Raw genomic sequence first — 20,749 nt, 5'->3', positions numbered from 1 at the left:
TGAGAGAACAGCAGGATAAGGTGACTGTGGTGTGATCCCTGGCCCTGCACTAAACAACTGAGACCTGGATGCTCCAGTGTCATTCAAGGCGACGAGCTGCTTAGTGGCTTAGTGGTAGACCGTAGCCTACCTGAGCCTGTTGCCTCTCGTGCACAGTGAGGATGGTGGTCATCCTACCACTGCACTGGGTGGTGGGGCATCATGGGAGCACCAGAGGAAAGTATTTGGAAAGGTGGATATAAATGTTAAGGTATTTATTGTTTCTAATTTATGATATTTCTCTTGGGCCTTCGTCTCTTGTTTGGGTTTGGTATGCATTCGATTTCTAGTACATTTCCACAAATGCCTCACTCTCCCCTGCAATTAAATTCTACAATTTAACTTGCCTTAGTGGCACAGGGAATGAATTAGTTCTGGGGCTCATCCAAATTTAGAAATACTGATTTTCCCAGATATCAAGTCAATGTGACTCCCTTTATAGGGATTGCTTCAATAAGCATAATGAGAAATTTGAAAAAATTTTTCAGGATGTGTTTTCATAGAATGCCATCAGCTAAAAAGCAAGAATATATTCAAGTTTATGTAATTTTGAAGCGTTGTCCATATTTTCAAGTCTTTGGAAGCATCGTCACCGCTGTGTGTTAAACTCCAGGCTCCCATTTAATCCCAGGCTCTATAGCTGAAAAAGTGCTCGAGGAGATCCATTTTAGTGTGTTCTGAGCAGAATTTCCACAGTAGTAAGTCTAGCCCAATTGCTTGCGTTGTACAGAAATCAGACTTTCGGTCAAGAGAGCTAGATGCCTTAGTCATTAGGCGTTTATAGAAAGGATTATAACTACCTCCAGGGGTCCCAGAATTTAGAACCATTCTCTGTTCTCTCCCACGTGTGTTTGACTAATATGCCAGTTCCTAGCCGGGCCGTGTATTTTCCTGTTGCTGCTTTTATCATCAAGGACCAAGTTTCCCACCAAAGTCATTGTGAGCTCCTGACAGGCTCCTGTGGCCACCACCGCCTCCAGCTCACAGACAGCTGGCTCCCGCTGCGTCTCGTTCCCCTTTCCCTTGAAACCACTGCCTTTGTGAGCAGACCAGAATTATATCCACAGCTTAAGGTCTCTCCTTGGTGATGCCGGCGATAACTTTTAAAACCTCTCTCTCCTTTGTTTCAAATTTTAGGGACACAGCGGGTCAGGAAAGATTTCGAACCATCACAACAGCATACTATAGAGGAGCCATGGTGAGTGTGTTTTAGGGTTTTGTAACTCTTCCGGTGAAAGTAAAACATGAATATTCATTTGTCAAGTTGAGAGGATCCAAGCTAGAGTCTAGTACAATGGGGACGATACATTTTTGGATGTGAAAACAAGACATTTAAAGGTTTTGTTTTTGTTTTTGTTTTTTTTATGTTCTGTGTTTAGTAACTGCATGCTTTGCCGTTGGTCTTCATAATATTAATCAGGTCAATAGCCTGTAGATGTTTGAGAACTCCTCCACACATTCTGAGCAATTGTAGATTTTTGTGAAAGCTGGGAGACCAGTTAAAGACAATGCCAGCGATTCAGGTAAAGGCTAATAGATGAGAATATGAATAAGGCCGTGCGTGCGAGTCGGGGGTCAGAATCGGGAGATATTGCGATTGTTGGGCCTATAGGATTTAGTGACTGACTGGCTGTGAGGAGGTTACTCGCAGGGGTCTGCTTGGGCGGCCTGGCAGGGTTATATTGCTCTTTATCAAAACGAGTACAAAGAGGAAGAGAAGATTTGGAGGGGACAAAGGCAACCTGCTGGTTCACTTGTTGGGTTTTTGGTGACGACAGGGGATATTTGGGAGCTGATATCCAGTCGTTGGTCTCCAAAGCATGCCTGACCCTGTCTGTCTCTTTGGCCTCATCTTGTCTCCCATTGGATCTGTTCACTCTTACCAAGATGGCTTTCTTTTAGTCAATCCAGTGGGTTCTGGGCCTTTCTGGTCAGCAAGATATTTATAATGTTTCTACTGTGTGTTGGGCACTGTGGGTTTTTTCTCCACCCCTGCCTCAACCCCATTGCCCAATTCAAGTTTGATACTCAGTCCTCAGGTCTTGGCTTTAATGTCATTCTCTCCGGGAAGCCTTCTATGACCACCCCTATCTCCTCAACCAGATTAGATTAGCATTTATATTCAAAATTCTCCATGGTGGGGAGCCTGGGTGGCTCCTTCGGTTGAGCCTCTGACTTTGGCTGGGATCATGGTCTCGTGGTTTGTGGGTTCGAGCCCTGTGTTGAGCTCTGTGCTGGCAGCTCAGAGCCTGGAGCCTGCTTCGAATTCTGTGTCTCCCTCTCTCTCTGCCCCTCTCCCTGCTCCCGCTCTGTCATTCTCTCAAAATAAATAAACATTAAAAAGTATATATATATATATTAAATATTAATATACATATTAAATATATATATATATAAAACTCCCCATGCTTCTTCATAGCAATGGCGAGTTATAATTACTAGTATAATTATTGTTTATTGTTTTCTTTGCTAGCCGTGCTTGAAAGGAAGGGGCCTTGTCTATCTTGTTCACTGCTGGTAGCACTAAGTATGTTATCATACACATAGTGGGTGCTCGCTAAATATTTGTTGAATGGATGGATAGATAGGTAGATCTAGCACTTAGTATAGGAGTGTGGTCTGGTGATAGAGATTTTACAAGCATCGGCTGATACATTTAGAAGATAAGCCTTTTAGAAATACCAGACGTGAGGGTCTTTAAAGATACGATGACATTGCTTTTCATTAAACCTGTATAACAAATGTATTCTGTTTTAAGTGTCTGTGATTTACGTAGATGATAGTGACATTTTGATTAGCCCATATAAAAAGAAATAATTTTATTGTATTTATTTATTGTCAAAGATTTTATTTTTAAGTAATCTCTACATCCAGCGTGGGGCTCAAACTCACAATCCTGAGATCAAGAGTCTTTACCAATTGAGCCAGCCAGGTGCCCCTAAAAATTATCTTTTTGGGGCACCTGGCTAGCTCAGTGAGTTAAGCGTCTGGCTTTTGGCCCAGGTCGTGATCTCGTGGTTCTCAAGTTTGAGCCCTGTACCAAGCTTTGTGCTGACAGTGCAGAGCCTGCTTGGGCTTCTCTTTCTCTCTCCTGCTCTCTCCGTCCCCCCACCCCCCGCCCCCAAATAAATAAATAAACTTTAAAAAAAAGAAATAATTTTATTTTTATTTACTTTTTAAATTTTTTTAACTGTTCATTTTTGAGAGAGAGAGAGAGAAACAGAGCACAAGCAGGGGAGGGGCAGAGAGAGGGAGATACAGAATCTGAAGCAAGCTCCAGGCTCTGAGCTGTCAGCACAGAGGCTGATGTGGGGCTCAAACTCATGAACTGTGAGATTATGACATGAGCTGAAGTAGGATGCTTAACTGACTGAGCCACCCAGACGTCCCAGGAAATAATTTGAAAGTCGTATGGCTACAATCTTAGTATAGGGGTAAGAAGCAAGACATTTCTACTTGTAATAAACAAATAGACAACAGAAGTGATTATCTCTTTCTTTCAATGCTATTATCTCTGTTTTAACTTAAATACCCTTTTAGCTCCAGTTAGTGCTGATTCTTATCACTTGAAGTCTGGTAGAAAGGGTGTATCACCTTTACTGCAATCACTAATTCATTAAAGGTTAAGAGTAAAAATGTTTACAGACTATCTATTTACATGGTGAGACGATGGAAGTATTTATTTATTTATTTTTGCTTCTCTGTACTTTAAATTTTTTATTGTATTTCATTAAAAAGGACACAGGACAAAAAATGGTTTCTGGAGGGTAGGGTTACACTGCCATTATATTCTATTACTTTAAGTATATGAAGTACTAAATAAAGATGTTATTTTCTTGTCACAGGGAATTATGCTGGTCTATGACATCACAAATGAAAAGTCCTTCGACAATATTAAAAACTGGATAAGAAACATTGAAGAGGTATGTATGGAAAGAGAATGGTGATGCTACGGAGGAGCCCTGCTGAGTACTTTAAAGGGCTCCTTCTGTTTCTGGAAGAGGCGGCTGAGCTGCCACGAAGTAGGGCACGGCCAGGTCAGGCCCCCTCGCTCTGAGGAGCACCACAGAGGGAGAGATCTCTGGTGCTGCCAGCCTGGTGACCCTGTCAGACAGGGGGGTACAGCCAAGACAGCAGTTTCACAGAATTCTAAACTTGGGCCGGATCTTGAAAATAATTTCATCCAAGTCCCCCGTTTCACACATGAGAAAACAGAAGAGACTTGCTTGCGCTCCTTCCGAGAGCTTTAACATCTGACCCCCAGGTTCTTGCCGTTGGACTGGCAAAGATACCTCTCTATTCCAACATCTTATCAGTTTTCCCTTCTAACATTTTCTCCATCTTAACGTATTTGAAATCTGGTTTAATTCCAGATTGACTGGTATTAAGATGTGTTTTTATGTCTTTGACATTTCAGAAAGCAATCTGACTTTAAAATCATTTTGTACACATTTATATTAACCTACATGAATTTATATTTTAAGTAGTTCAGAAGCCAGAGTCCCTTCCTCATTGGCCCACTCAGTACTGGGTTTTTTTTCCCCCCTTCTTTACTAATATTTGGTAATCCTTCTAAATCCTTTAGTTTCCTTCTAAACTAATATTTGGAAGTTTTGTTGTTGGACTAACCGTCCGTTTTATTTCTGTTTGTTCATGTACCAAAAAAAGGCATGAGAATGACTGCAAGCCTTTGAGGGAAAAGTTAGCACGGACTCTTAAGCTGTAGCTCTTCCCTCCTCCCATCTTTTACATTTTCCTCTGAATCAGACCCTGTGTTGAGTAAAAGCTTGTCTTATTATTAAATTTATGGATATGTTTCTGACAGGTTAGGATTTGTCTATTGAATACCTGTGTTTTTCTCAGGCTGTTTTTATAACATACTATTTTCTCCCTGCAGCATGCCTCTTCAGATGTTGAAAGAATGATCCTGGGTAACAAGTGTGATATGAATGACAAAAGACAAGTGTCAAAAGAAAGAGGAGAGAAGGTAAATTTGAACTGAATGCATAAAGATTGGAATCTATTCACACTAAGCGTTTATTTTCTTAGTATTATTTAATTATTGGTTTCAGTTTGAAAAGTATCTGTGATTTTAATCCTTTAAAAAACAACAAAGAGATGTAATCCATACTTGAATGTTGTGAATTAGTATTCGAGATCCATCCCCATATAATGTGTAGTCATGACTCATTCCTGAAGAATTTGCTGTTTTCTGGGAGATACAAATTGGTCCTTTTTCAGATTTCTACAGCTTAGAGTTCAGGCTATTTCTTCCATATCTGTGTGAAAATGTCCAGTTTTAAAGGTCAAGTAAATCATTCTCTTCAAGTAAAAGTAATAGAATAAGTGAAGTCTAAATAGTAATCATAGTCCAGTTCCTTTTTTTCCCTAAGAATATTTTACTACACATTAGGTTTAGGTCATTATGAATAAACTGCTTGTAACTCATCAAAGCTGTGGATCTCATTTACAGGGATTTCTCTATTTTGCATCCTGCAAAAAAAGCAAAAACGTTTATTATATGTACATATTTACTTCTAAATTTTCTAAATTAACATTTTCTAAATTAACTTAGAGGCTTCGATTTTTAAGTCTTGGAATTTTGCTGTGCCTTTTTTTAGTGATACATACAAAATACATTTTGTTTTTAAATCTGACTGCAAACTTTTCCCCTATGAACATTCATTTAGTCTTTGTATTTTAAGTGAACTGGGAGCTTTTGGGGAGTAGATGGAAATAGAAACCAAATAAAAATGAAAGCATTGAGTACCTAGTATTTTAAGCTTTCATTATCTCCTGCACCAATTTATTAAAAAAAATGAAAAGTCCGTATAGTGACTGTTGGGAGAGTTGTACTTTGGGAGCAGATAAAAGACGTCAATGAATCCCAAATTAATGGTAGGAGCGAGTGTCTGTTTCATAGTTTTTCTTTTCTTCTTCTTCTTCTTCGTCTTCTTCTTCCTCTTCTTCCTCTTCTTTTATTTATTTATTCATTCATTCATTCATTCATTCTGAGAGAGACAGAGTATATGCACGCATAGGGGAGGGGCAGAGAGAGAGAGAGAGAGAGAGGGAGAGGGAGAGAGAGAGAATCCCAGGCAGGCTCCATGCTATCAGTGCAGAGCTCTATGCAGGGCTTGATCTCACAAACCATGAGATCATGACCTGGGCTGAAACCAACAGTCGGACGCTTAACTGACTGAGCCACCCAGTTGCCCATCACAGTTTTTCTTGTAAGTATATTAGAGAACTGAAGCATAATAGAAAAAAAGAAGTACTCAAATGGTGTTTTGAGTGGAAGCAGTGCCATTTTACTTATGATGAATGAGTTAGATGTCTACATTTCAAAAAATAGAAGAAAGCAAAGAAATTTGAGAACCACAAGAGTTCTCAACTGCATACTGTACCTTTGGGACTTTGAGAAACCTAGAAAATGGAAATGCTTTATATGTTGAAGCAAATTGAACTGAATTTAAATGTTTCTGTTTGCCTTTCAGTTAGCAATTGACTATGGGATTAAATTCTTGGAGACAAGTGCAAAATCCAGTACAAATGTAGAAGAGGTAAGAAAGAAATGTTTGATGACTTCTCTGGGGTAGCATTAGAGCTTAGGTACCTGTGTTCAAACAACTGTCCAAGACTTGTTATTTTCTTTCTTTTTTTCTTTTTAATTTTGTTAAATGTTTTATTTTTGAGAGAGAGAGAGAGAGAGAGAGAGAGAGAGAGAGAGAGATTGGGTATGAGCAGGGGAGGGGCAGAGAGAGAGAGGAGACACAGAATCTGAAGCAGGCTCCAGGCTCTGAGCTGTCAGCACAGAGCCCGACGCGAGGCCCGAACCCACGGACCGCGAGATCATGACCTGACGTGAAGTCAGACGCTTAACTGACTGAGCCACCCAGGCACCCCGTCTTGTCATTTTCTTAGTAAATGTCTTGTGGGAACTCCACCTCCATCTTGTGAACTTCTGTGCTTCTCACTTTATGCGGACTCAGGTTGTTAAATGCACCCAGCCTCCATGTGGGCTATAATGAGATTGCTCAGTTAAGATTCACGGAACAGAAGGTAAAAGTTCCATTTAAGTTCACCTTTGCCCTTTGTTTGGGAAGCTGGAAATCCTGCACTCGCTGACCAAGCATAGTGTCCTCTGCTCATTTATCATGGTTCCTGTCATACTATAGTAGCCTGTAGCAGGAGAGTCTTAATTACTTTCATGTCGGTACTCTCTCAAGAGAGAGACCGTATATTGAACAGGTTCCCTTAGATTAAGCATGATACATTGTAACACAGCAGTATTTAGTAGAAATAAGTGTGTCTATCAGAGAGTAGTTTTAATACATTTTCAGTAAGTTAACTGTTAAAGACAACCAAATCATCTAAAGACTTCTAAGAATAGATTTTATTTATCACCAGCAGAGTTGTTGATAATATTTTCTTTTTTCTTTTTCTTTTTTTTGGGGGTTAATAATATTTTCATTTTTAAAAACATTTTTTAAACTGATCACAAAAATGATATATGTGCGTTAATACATGTAACTCAATAAACAATAATGTTGATGGTTTTGTAGACATTTAATTTCTTAGGCTACTCACCACTCACCATAACATTATGGCTAATAATCGAGATTGAAATGACTTTATTGGCTAGTGAACACTGATCAGAACTTTTTCTTTGTTTTCAATAAAACTAATTTTTTTTCCGGGTTGGCTAATGGGTGTTAGGAAACAGGAAGCTTCTTTTGATTTATTTACATAAGCATAGATAAGCATAGATCCGCTTGCCACAAAAAAGCAGAAAAAGGGGAGCCTCTTTGGTAGAGAGAGAAGAAAATGTGTTCACTGAGATGGCCCAGATAGGATTGCTCTCCCAGAATGAACTCCATACCCTGGCTTAATGGAGCAGGTGTAGGTCTCTTTTTGTGCACCCTACTCACACCTGTGGCTTAGAGCAAGCTTTGAGTTATGGAAACACAGAGCTGGGGAGTTGCCTGAGCTGCTTATTCTGACCAGGTGTTCTACAGAAATTAGCAGTTTGCCCAGAGCTTTAACTTAGTGCGGTTGGCTTGTCATAAGAACTAGGATGGGCTTCTTTAGAAACTTAGACCCACAGGTGACCAGTGTGACAGTGCAACACTGATAATGAGTGATGATAGTGGTTGTCACATTGTTTCTATTTGGCTTGATTGGACATAATCCTGCTGAACATCTTTGGGGGTATCAGGAGTGTTTAGGAACAAAGAAAGTGACAACAGTGGGTTTAGCATGGAGACAACTGAAGGTGCTTTAAGAGTCTTGGCTCTATAGAGGGGTGCCTGGCTGGCTTAGTCAGTGGAGCGTGCGAAATCTTGATCTCAGGGTTGTAAGTTCAAGCCCCACATTGGGTGTGGAGATTACTTAAAAATAAAATCTTAGAAAAGAAAAAGTCCTGGCTCTGTAGAAACAAAGTAGAGATGATAGTTAAAAAATGTGTGGTTTGGGTCAAGAGACACTAGACACAAAGTGAGATTAGTCAGATTTGTCCTGCTTCCATTTGAACTGATTTCCATGGTGGGGAATTTAGCTGAGCTAAGACATGGAAGATGATATATTCTCGGTACAAGAGTGAAAGCAGTTTGAAAGGGAGGAGATTGGAGATAAAAGGTAGAGGTTTTTGGCAAAACAGATTCTAGAGCTCTAGGTATTCATTCAGTGATTAAACAGATATTCAGCATCTCCTAAACCAGGTGCTGTGTCCCTCTCTGAGGACGTGGCGGGACTTAGAGCCTCCGCCCCACTAGGTGCTCTTGGTGCACCGAGAAAGCTACCCATAACTCAGCCAGTGTCACATTAGAAACTTGTGCCGGATATTATGTGCAGAAAATATTTGGTGAGTGAATGCATGACAGTTTTATAACACTGGAAGTGTTTACGATATCATTGAAAAATAAGAGGCTAGGGGCGCCTGGGTGGCTTGGTCGGTTAAGCTTCCGACTTCAGCTCAGGTCATGATCTCACGGTCTGTGAGTTCGAGCCCCGCGTCGGGCTCTGTGCTGACAGCTCAGAGCCTGGAGCCTGTTTCAGATTCTGTGTTTCCCTCTCTCTCTGCTCCTCCCCCGTTCATGCTCTGTCTCTCTCTGTCTCAAAAATAAAATAAAACGTTAAAAAAAAAATTTAAAAAAAAAAAAATAAAAAAAAAAAAATAAGAGGCTATTCAAGTGTGTACTATGATTGTAGTTATGTCCTTTTCTCGATTAAAAGGTGTCAAATAATATACTTTATAATGAATTAATGAAAATTCCACATTTCTATTTTAAAATATGCTATAAACATATAATAATAAAATGTTTGGTTTACCTTTAGGCATTTTTTACACTTGCACGGGATATAATGACAAAACTCAACAGAAAAATGGTTTGTATCACTTATCATTTTTATTTTCTTTATGCTATTTGTTAAATTGGTGGTCTTATTCATGCTGTTTAATTTGATTCGTGCTTTTATTTGATTAAAAGGATAGGCCTGATTATGATATATTCACGTTGCCTCCTTTTTTTCTGGACTCACGTATTCACCTGGTTGAGCTTTGATTCTTATTTCTGTTTCTTCACGTTTCTTACTTCTGAACCACAGCTGCCTCAGTTCTTTCATCTGACTCTTAAAGGTGGTCTTTAATGGAATTTTGACCAGAATAATTAAAATATTAATGACACAAATTAAATTTTTGCCATAAAATTATGTAGCTTAGTTTTCATGCGACAGATACTTATATCTATATGTAATTATGATCTTAAAGTTGTTAACGTTTGCTTAAATTAGACATGATCTCAGTGATGAATCATTAGGACCACATTGGAGGTTTGTTTTAACCTGAAGCCTGAATATAATTGTATACCTTATGTTACCAACTCTTCCTACATCTAACAAGAGGATTGCCTATACCAATATCTTAACATCGTTTCCCTCATTACCCTTGAAATTTTACAGGCCTTTGGCTATAATTTCTCTGAACTGGAAATAGGAGCTTCCTGTCTAATATATTGTTAACATAAAAGGTGCTATCCTAAAAATATTTTTCCCGTTTGAATCCACCATTTCCAAAGAAACAATGTCAGAGCCTAACGAGTTACTTTCTAATAAAAAAACTCTACTGAATACGCATTTATGGTTTTATTTGATATTTGTGTTTTTTAGATAATTGGATCCAAACCATGAAACTTCAATTTGCATGGTAACTTTATTATCTTCCCTTTTTTAGAATGACAGCAATTCATCAGGGGCAGGTGGACCAGTGAAAATAACAGAAAACCGATCAAAGAAGACCAGTTTCTTCCGTTGCTCGCTACTTTGATGAACTCTTTCTGAGAGACTGCAGCACACCTAAAGGACCCTTTCCGGCTTCTCTGAAAGCACAGGTCAGCCAGCCTCAGAACCACACCGCCCGGCTGCTGCGGAGAACACCACTGAACCTAGACTTCTCGACACAGAACGCCACGTGGGTTCCAGCCTCGTGGCCTAGAAAGATAACAGGCTCCTTTTTTCAAACATGGAAGCAATGAAGTGGAGACATACGCAGGACTTAACTTGTTTTTTCTTTGGTTTGTCCCAGAAGCTGCTATCTTTCTTTTTCACTTTGCACATCAGTGTTAGCCTGTCCCTGCTACAGCACAGTCTCAGACTCGTATCTGCACACTTTTGCCTTGTGAAGTTCTAGACAAACTTGTGCACTTGGGGGTGTTTGAAAAAAGTAAAACATTTAACGCAGAGATTAATATGCTAAAACTAAAAGATGTTGGGTCTGGTTCATGTGGCCAAATGTTATTGCATTGATAGAATTTTTTTAAGGGCTCTAGTTTGTGATTTCCTTCAATAAGAATCATTAAATTCTGATAAAATTCATCTTAAAAGTTCATAAAAATGTCCATCTATTCATCAGAGGCCGCAATTTATTTCTCCAGGTGGTTGAGAATTTTGCTTCATTCCTGGCCTTTTGGTCAGAGAGTTTGGGTAGCTGAAGAAATCACTTTTTCAATTGATTACCTCTGCCTCATCTGTAGAAGCTACATTTGGAAATCACCTTAAGCTCACTTTTCCTGGGGTTTGTATTCACTGTTCTTTCCTATTTTTGACCTGTTGTAACTGCTCAGTTATCTAAAACATAACATATTTGAACATTGTTGTCTGTTTCTAATTGTGAACTTCTTGAGCTGAATTTTATACAGGCAGAGAGATGTACCATTTGGGTTTTATTTCAGCGTCCTATTGTTCCGTCACATCAGCATATGTAATATATTTTTTTCTTAGGTTCACTCCCTAGCTTGCTGGTTTCGTTTGTAATACCCAGTTCCTACTGTAATCCCTGTCTGCAAGAGTTAACAAGAATTATATTTAGACCTTTGTTCGTAGAAAGCTTACCTACAGGGAGAGAGATTAACTTGTTGATATAAATTTAATAGAGATAGCTCTTGGTGATGGTAAACATAAAGATTTTTTATTCTTGTTTTATTTGGGCTTCTTTTTTTTTTTTTTAAATAAAGATAATTAGACCTAGACCTAGTGCAGCCTCTAGGAAAAGTCTTGCCCTTTTGTTAGAGAAAATATGAGTAAGGTTTCCATTCTAAAACAGCTGTTGTTGAATGTGTAGAACCCAGTTCCATCTGTTCAGGTTCATTGTTACAGAACTTGGTCCAGTCATTTGGGTCAAAGCCAACCAAGAGCTTAGCTGCCTTTCTCACCAAACACTGGTACTGGTATACCTTTTGTAGATGTGCCAAATTCAGATAATTTTGACATTGCTTTTATCCTAGCCTTCAGTGTCAAAACACAGAAGGGAGTAATAAATCGGAGATTAGGGAAATGAACTCTCTTAATAATCACTCTTCCTGTTAGGTCCTTTTTGTTTCATGGAGAGTACCACCATGCTTGATAGTTTAGAGTGGAGGGGAAAATGGAAATGGATTGCTTGTTACCACAGAGCATTGTGCTTCAAATTAAGACATAGCGTTAGAATGCTTGGACCAGTCAACCTTTATTTAGTACTTGTTTGAAAACTTACATCCAGTTTAGCAGCAGCAAATATACCAGAGCTATTTTTGATGGATACGCTAAACTTAATGTTGACAAATTTCAGCCTTCTTGATTTTTTTTTTTTTTTTTAATTTACCTATCGGTTTAGAGGCACCTGCTGGTGTCCCAGTATAATCAGTAATTGCTCGATTGAAAGCTGATTGTACATCTACCATCTTAAAATTAGATACATTTTTGGAAAGAAAAAATAATTTCTTAGAAACATCTTGTCTTTGCTAATTTTCCGAAAAAATATCCAAGCGGTTAAGCTTTCTGAATGGTAACAAAGTACTTTCTAAAAGGCAAGTGCTATGACACCATGTATGAATGTAATTCTAGTAATTTACCTCTGACTATTTGGTGTCTTAACACTTTGGTTTATATCTCAGGGGTTGTCTGCAAACCAAAACTGACATTTTCTGTGGTTAGACTTTTTTTTTTTAACAGAATGCTTTGCTTCTGATTTATTCCTTCTCTCTTCTTTTGTCTTATATGGGTTAATAATTAGTCTCCATGAATTTCCCTTTGAAAGAGCCTGTAAAAGTGATGAGTCTAAAAGTGCTCTTTGAAGTAGCAGCAATTTGGGGATATATGCTCTGTTATATAGAAATAAATTGTCCTTGCTATTTTCTTACATGTAGCTTTGCTGAATTGTATATAGTTTGAGCTAAGACCATAGGAAATTCCCTTTCTGCATGGTAAAATGCCCCAATAAATACTCCACTTTGCTTCATAATGTACCTACAGTGCATTATTTTTTCTATTTGTAGATGAATTTAGTGACAGATAATTGTCTGTTCCCTGCTGAAACTGAAGAAATCTAGTTTTGCGTGAACATGTTTGTGGTCTTAGGGGAAAGGTACACGCAGACTTTGGCAGCAGTTAGTGGTTCGGTGGCTGCACTTTATTGTCCGTGTGCGAATTTTTGACAATGATTGGACTAGACCTTTTCAAATAGAGTCTGAGGATGTCAGACCATGAAAATGTGCTGTAACTAAGTTAGCATGTAAACCAGTTGATTGTAAGACGTTTCGCTGGGAATTTATTTTCGCTATGTTTTACTTCATACAGATTATGAGAAAATAACCACCTGTGCGTCGGTTAGGAGGCGCCACAGGGTTTCTTACTATTTACGTGAGCATTTTGTGCAGTCTTTGTTATAAATGTTCCGAAGACTATACTATTTACTCTGAAGGACTATTTTTTAATTATACCTCATTTAGCTAACTAGTATTCTAATACCTGGTAGAAAAACAGTGAGCCAGCCTTTAAGCATCCGGCACCATTTAGATTTTATGTTTTGTTTTGGACTAAAGACATCATTGGAAGAGGTAGGAGATAGTTTACTTTAGAATAGAACATACACGTCATATCCACTTAGTGCAAAAAAGGTATTCTCGCCCTGTCTACATTAAGAAATTTAGCTGTGCAATATAGATAAATGTTTGCAGAAATTTCTAAGTAAGAGATTATAACTCCATTTTACGGATTCTGAATGCTGAGAATCTGTATTAAGACTTATAAAGTTTTTCCTGTGAACAGTAAGTGATACATTTAAGGAGACTTTCTTTTCTAGTTCATGACTTAGATTTCTTTATAAATTTAGTACTTAATCTTTAAAGATGGACTTCTGAGCTTCAAATTTTAAAACAGCATTTCATTACGTTGGTTTACTTAGCTCAGATTTTAAGCACTCATTTCTGCTGTCGGGTTTTTTAGAATTTTTCTTTTAACAGAAAGGACCATTCCTTTTCCTTCTTGTGATATCCAAAGAAGGGAGGAAAAAGGAATGTCTAAAAATGAAATTCCTTGTCCTAGAGGTACATGATATGCTAATAAAAATTTAAATCCCAGCACAATTTTACAGGAGAATCAGTCTTTTTTTTTTTAGACTAATAATATTAACGGGAGTCATGTTCAATATGAAAAAATTCTAAATGACTGAAATTTACAGAAGTGAAAATTAGCAAACAGTTATTTTAGGGATATTTTCAAATTTTACTTTGTTTTTTGCAATGCTTGTGCCATATGCAATTGCATTTCTTATTGCCAAGAACTAATAGAAACTTCTTGTTTCATTTTCTTACCTTTTTTAAAATGTGAATTTAATTATTATAATTCATTCCTATGGCCTTACAGATGGGTTTTATTTTGTTTGTTTGCAGCTGACACTGTAGTTCCTTTAATGCAAAACGCCATGAACGATTTGACTAAAATCATGCCCCTAGTGGGAAATATCTAGTCTTTCCATAGAATTGTCCTATTGTGTATGTTTCGGCATTTTTTTTTCTTTCTTTTTTTTTTTTTTTTCTTGCTTCAACAGCTTATTGTGAAAAGCTCTGCAGATAAAGTGAACCTGTCATGTGGTTAATCTTGTTTAAGCCAATTCATTAACTGTATACTGATAACTGATGCTGTGTGTTTTTTTTTTTAATGGACTTTATTCCAGGTGAACTTTTTTTTACAATAATGTTCGTCTAAAATAAAAACTACATAATGAAAACACCCCCGACTCTGAAATGGACTGCACGTTTAAAAAATGTTTCTTCAAATTTGCTAAGTGTGTGTGATTCAAACCGTGGTAGACTTAAGATATGTTAGCAAACATATCTGACTTGAAGTTGTTTAAAACTTAGAAAAATGGCCACATCTGCTCATACCTACATCAGCATACATTGAGGTTGTTCTATTCTAGAACTGTAGCCTTCCCTTCTTAGTCCTCACAAGTGTGGTTTCTGTTGTTTTGTTTTCCCTTCCAAATCCCATGGATTGAGGCCCTGGACCTATTGCTGTCCTACCACTATGCTTGTGCACATTCCTGGCCACTATGCTTGTGCACATTCCTGGCCATAGCCTTTCGCATTCAGCCCCACCACCATTTTGAACGTTCACGGTTCTCGAGCTTCCTACTTCTCTCCCTTCACTCATAGTAGATAGGTCTTTCACCTCCTGCCTCACAGAGAAAAGCATCAATCAAACACGAGGTTCTTAGCCACCTCTTCCTCCCCAACCGATAGCTTCCTATGGGCTGGCTGCCCATCGCCAATCCTCATCCTCACTCCTTCCTTTTGGAATAGAGGCATCTTTTCCATTCTGTGCACTTTGCACCACTCACTGCCTCTTCTCTGAACTCTTCCTCCCCCCCTACCCTTCAGAGAACTCTCAGCTCTTTCTCTTCTACCTTTACACCCTTCTCCTGTGTCACCCCTGTCCCTTCAGCATCTAAGCAGCCCTGGTGTTTGATGTACCTGCAGCAGATCCCAGGGGAGATGTCTAGTAGGCAGATCAACTTGGAAGTTGATCCAGCCTTTGGCGTCGTCTCTGTCTCACCTATTGCCCTTTTTCCTCTTCTGTTGTAGCTAAGCTTCTTCAAAGAGTTGACTACAGTTACTGTCTTCAGTTTTTCAGTTTTCATTTATCCCTCAGCTCTCCTCCAGTTTGGCTTCCACCCCTGCCACTTCACTGACATTGTATTTACAGTTGCCTAGTTGCTAAAGTAGCTGACAATTTTCAGTCCTTATCTGGGTTAACCTCTTGGCAGCATTTGAGCAGTATATCTCTTCTTCCTAGAAATGTTCTCGTGACGGCTTCTGTGACAGTGTTCTCCTGGTTTTCCACTTTTTCCAAAAATAATTTCATCCCTTTTCATGGCTTTTAAATGTTCATAACTTCTGTGGTCAGCTGAATAATGGCCCCCAAGGATGTTCATGTCCTAATCTCTAAAACCTGTGATTGTTACTCTCTACAGGGAAAGGGACTTCGCAGATATGATCAAGTTAAGCATCTTGAAATGGGGGGTTGTCCTGCATTATCGGAGGGTGGGGAGCATGTAATCTCGAGAGTCTTTATGGGAGGGACACAGGAAGAGTTGGAATCAAACGGAAACTATGTGATGACAGAAACAGAGGGAGAAAAGGTGTGATCGTGAAGGGCTGTGAGCCAAGGAATGTAGGTAGCCTCTGGAGTCTGGAAAAGGTGAGGGAAGAGATTTTCTCCTAAAGTCTCCAAAAGGAACCAACCTGGCCCTAACAGGTTGGTAAGGTGTATTTCATAATTCTGCCCTCCAGAACTCTTAAGAGAATAGATTTGTGTTGCTTTAAAGCCACTAAATTGTGATTATTTGTCACAGCAATGATAGGAAACTAATACAGCTTTCAAGTTTATATCTCTAGCCCCAACCTCTCTGCAGATGGGCAGACTTCCAAGTCGATCTGCCCACCAGACATCTCCCCTGGGATCTGCTACAGGTACCTCAAACATCAAATACAGTCTGAAACTCATACTCAGCTCTCCATCTTTCCTCCTCCCCAGCAGTTCCCACCAACAGCCCTTAAACCTAAGAGGAAAAAGCTCTTCTGTCTCCTTTGTTCTTCCTTGTGATAGATAGCATCATCACCTACTTAGATCTGTACACAGTTCACTAGCCTCCAAGTCTTATTTATTTATTTTTTTAATTTTAACTAAGTAGGCTTCACGCCCAACGTGAAGCTTAAACTCACAACCCTGACATCAAGAGTTGCGCGCTCTGCTGACTGAGCCAGCCAGGTTCCCCTTTGGAGCATTCTTTTTTTTTTTTTTTTTTTTAAAGATTTTATTTTTAAGTAATCTCTCTGCCCAACATGGGTCCCAAATTTATGACCCCGCGATCAAGAGTTGCATGCTCAGTAGCCTCCAAGTCTTATAGATCAAACGCCTTAATCTCTTTCTAATCTGTCCACTTGTTCATTGTTTCTGCCTCTGTTCAGGCCTCGTCATCTTTTGCCTAGATGTCTGCAACCTCTCCTAACCAGTCGCCCAGTGTCGAATCTTATTTTCCTCCAAGCCGGTTTTCACAGTGCCAACAGGCTTAAAACTGTAATCTTCAGGGGCGCCTGGGTGGCTCAGTCAGTTAAGCCTTCGACTTCGGCTCAGGTCATGACCTCCCGGCTTGTGAGTTTGAGCCCCGCGTCGGGCTCTGTGCTGAGATCTCAGAGCCTGGAGCCTGCTTTGGATTCTGTGTCTCCCTCTCTCTGCCCCTTCCCCACTCTCTCTCTTTCTCTCTCTCTCTCTCTAAAAAATAAATAAGAATTAAAAAAATAATAAACTGGAATCTTCTATCACTGCCAAATTTAATCCTTCAGTGATACCTCATACCTTGGGGTATAAAAAGCTAAACTCTTTAGCCTGGCAAACAGAGCCATTTACCACCCCCACATCTTTCTCTCCAGCCTTGGATCTTGTCATACCCTAACTCATACCCGTTTTAAATGTCACCACTAATTGCAGTTTCCCAAATACACCACGTTTTGTCATTCCTTTTCTTATGCTACTCCTTCTGCTGACTTCCTACCCCTTTCCTGGCTAACTCTTCCTTATCTTTCAAGACTTACTAAGGGTTTTTCAGGGAAGACTTCTTGCACAACCTGTCCAGGTTAGGAACCCCCTCCTCTGTAGGCCCAGAGTGTCACTGTACCGGATTCAAATTGTCTGCTTATTTCCTTCCCACTAGACTCTAAGCTCCCAGGAGCTTGAATCTACGGTATCCAGTAAGGAGCCTGGCACATAGTAGGTGTTTAATCAGCGTTGAAGGAATCAGTGAACTTCATCAAAATTAACAAGTGATTGAAGAAAGCTAAGTAATTTAGGAGTTTTTTCCCCCATTTACTTCTTAGAGAAAAATTTAAAGTAAATTCATCAATGCCTCAGTGAGTATAGCAAGAAAAAGAGGAGCTTCATTATCTGGTTTTTATTCTAGCCCTTACCTTACATTATTTTAGTCTTTATTAAATACAGAAGAATTTCCTTTTAATAAAATAAATCACCCAGAATGCTACCTATGTATTGATAAATTGAGGAAACTTTTTCTCTCCTTTTCTTCATGTGTCCTACCTTCAAAATTTGGGTTTTCCAATATTGGTTCCGGGAATATATAAGAATTCCCCCATAGCAAATAAAATTAATTTCTGTCCCTCAGAAATGCCCTGCTTTCTTTCACTTGGAGGCCTTTCCACTTGTCCATCCATTTCTCCCCTGCTTCTCATCTTTGCTAACTCCTAAGCAGAGACCTGAGTGAGTGCATGTTCTTTTTAGCAAAACCTCACACATCTGGACTGGGTGCCCTTCCCTCTTCCTATACATTCTCACAGCACCCTGTACCTGCCTATCCGGCTTCCCACTAGACTGTAATCTTCACGGAGACAGGAGCACATCTGGCTCCTGGTGGATTCCCCTTGCCCAGCATTGTGCCTGATAACTTCATCGCTATTCAGCATGCATTTTGAATGAATAGATGGTTGAGTAACTCTGAATCTATCAGCACTACCAGAAACAAAGCTCAAGTGAGTTCATTAGTATCTTGTGAGTTACACGTAGGTATGTCAAAGCCTTATCTGATAAATTGCTAAAATGTGGTATTACTTTTGTACCCCCCCCCCCCAACCTCCCTGCCCACACCCAGCTTCCTACATGCACCCAATTCTGAGGAATTCCCAGCAGGCTATATCCAGAGCCATACCATGTGCCAGCCTCCTTCTGCCAGTCACCTCTTAGGGATTTAACCATCATCACTTAGTACCTTATGTTTTCAAGTTTTCAGGGGACGTTAATAGTGCATAAAAGCTTGAGGAGTCAATAGCACTGCTACTTAGCCTCAAACTCCTCTCTTGTAAACAGAATTGTTGAAGTCAGTGTAAAAGTGTTCTTCAAATAACAATGCATTATATAAATGTAAGGTGCTATTATTCAGAGAAAACTTGAAATCAGTTTTTCCAGTAAATAGCCGTGAATGCTGAAGATGACTATTTTCTTGGTGATTTTTCCAATTTGGTCTAGTTGCTTTCTTTTCTCTTCCAAAAGACATCACTTAAAGATGTCTTTACGGATGGGGGCGGGGGGGGGGGGGCAGACCCATTACATTTTACATTACCTTCCCATTGTTTTTAAGTGGATTTGAGGACCAAGATTGAACTGAAATATGGTCAAGACACTATGAATACAAATTGCCCCAACTTACAGTTCTGCCTGTTGAGTTGCCTACTACAAGATTATTTGAGGCAGCTTTAACCAAGACACAAGATCTTAGTTACGATTGGGGTAATCAAATCATTAAAATAGGGATAAAAGAATACGTCGTTTTCTGAGGTCATGGCAGTAATTATAATGCTAAAAAAAACCAGAATAGTTGCTATAACCGACTATTAAATTTAGCTCGAAGCTTCCTGAGAGTGCAATAAAGCCTGAATATGATGAGTTAGCTCTCAAAGCTGAGCATGTGTATCTATCGGGAGAAACAAAACTTTTTTCTAGCCCTGAACTCAAGTAGTAAAGCATGGATCTACTAAAGATATTGAACAATGATAAAGTTTTATAAAATATGCAGGAAAAATGTAGATGGCCACTTGTGGTATAAAAATCTTAATTTATGCTAAGGACATGAGTCCATTACGCTTCGTGAAGACATTTCTGCATGGAGCTGAAGTAATGGAATTGCATCTGGTAACTTTGATTCAGGATAGAACCAAAAGAATATGTAATGGTGAGTCACTCCATCATTTTGAACTGTGGTCTCAACCTGAGTTTCAGTAGGTACTATATAAGACATTTCAAAATGAAGTATATTGTGGAGTAAATGGAAAGTATATATGTCTGTTTTCAGTGAGCAAAGGTGACGTTTTATAATTAAATACTTGTAGGGATGCCCAGGTGTCTCAGTCTGTTAAGCTTTTGACTCTTGATTTCAGCTCAGGTCATGATCTCACATTTTGTGATATCTAGTCCTGCATCAGACTTTGTACTGACAGTGTGGAGTCTGCGTAAGATTCTCTCTCTCTCTCTCTCTCTCTCTCTCTCTCCCCCTCTGCCCTTACCTCTCTATCTCTTTTCTGTCAAGATAAATAAAATAAACTTAAAAAAAAGGAAGTAAATACTTGTAGTTGTATTATTTGAAGGCCCATTATGGAGACGAGATGCAAAATATTTTCAGTCAGGTCCTGGCTACCAGCGTTTCTCTTTTCAGTGTTCATTTCCAAGAGCTTTATTCATGATATTAAAGGATGAGTAGGAATGGCTAACACTTATATACCACTTACTGTGCAGGCACAATCCTCAAAATAACACATAAAGTATTATTATCATTATTATTCCCTTTATTATTTTTTTTAACGTTTATTTATTTTTGAGACAGAGCGAGACAGAGCATGAATGGGGGAGGGGCAGAGAGAGAGGGAGACACAGAATCGGAAGCAGGCTCCAGGCTCTGAGCCATCAGCCCAGAGCCCGAGATGGGGCTTGAACTCACGGACAGGGAGATCGTGACCTGAGCTGAAGTCGGACGCTTAACCGACTGAGCCACCCAGGCTCCCCTATTATTCCCTTTAAACATGGAGAAAAATCTTAGATGTGAAATCCAGGAACTTAACCTTCTGATTTTAATTCTTAAACCTCTCAGACGTTGTTCCATTAATATAAAGTAGCAAATGTTTATAAGTTCCATCTTTTAAATTGTTTCATTCACTTAACAGCTATTTAGTCAGCACCTTCTAGGTGTGTGGAAACAGCAAAACAAAACAAAACAAAGCCCCTACCCCCTAAAAATTTACATTTTAATCGGGGACGCAAAGGAGTAAGTGAAAACAGAGCAGGGAGATTTTACTATTCGTATAGGGTGGGGGGTAACCGGAGAATGTCTTCAAAA

General features: G+C 39.2%; 1 protein-coding gene across 1 annotated transcript in view; it reads left to right on the top strand.

Moving 5' to 3' along the window:
- Window positions 1–14,583, top strand: part of RAB8B (RAB8B, member RAS oncogene family) — a 58,575-nt gene extending 43,992 nt beyond the window's left edge. Inside the window, exons 3-8 of the mRNA XM_060618366.3 lie at window positions 1,177–1,237; window positions 3,885–3,962; window positions 4,937–5,026; window positions 6,537–6,602; window positions 9,376–9,426; window positions 10,271–14,583. Coding sequence (XP_060474349.1) covers window positions 1,177–1,237; window positions 3,885–3,962; window positions 4,937–5,026; window positions 6,537–6,602; window positions 9,376–9,426; window positions 10,271–10,363 — 439 coding nt within the window. The 3' untranslated portion in view covers window positions 10,364–14,583. The remainder of the gene's footprint in view (window positions 1–1,176; window positions 1,238–3,884; window positions 3,963–4,936; window positions 5,027–6,536; window positions 6,603–9,375; window positions 9,427–10,270) is intronic.
- Window positions 14,584–20,749: the final 6,166 nt, after the last annotated feature.

Source organism: Panthera onca, chromosome B3 (assembly GCF_046562875.1).
Source record: "Panthera onca isolate mPanOnc1 chromosome B3, mPanOnc1 haplotype 2, whole genome shotgun sequence".
In the NCBI taxonomy this organism is placed as follows: domain Eukaryota; kingdom Metazoa; phylum Chordata; class Mammalia; order Carnivora; family Felidae; genus Panthera; species Panthera onca.
The sequence above is the reverse complement of the archived record's forward strand: the minus strand, read 5'-3'. Positions and strand labels throughout refer to the sequence as shown.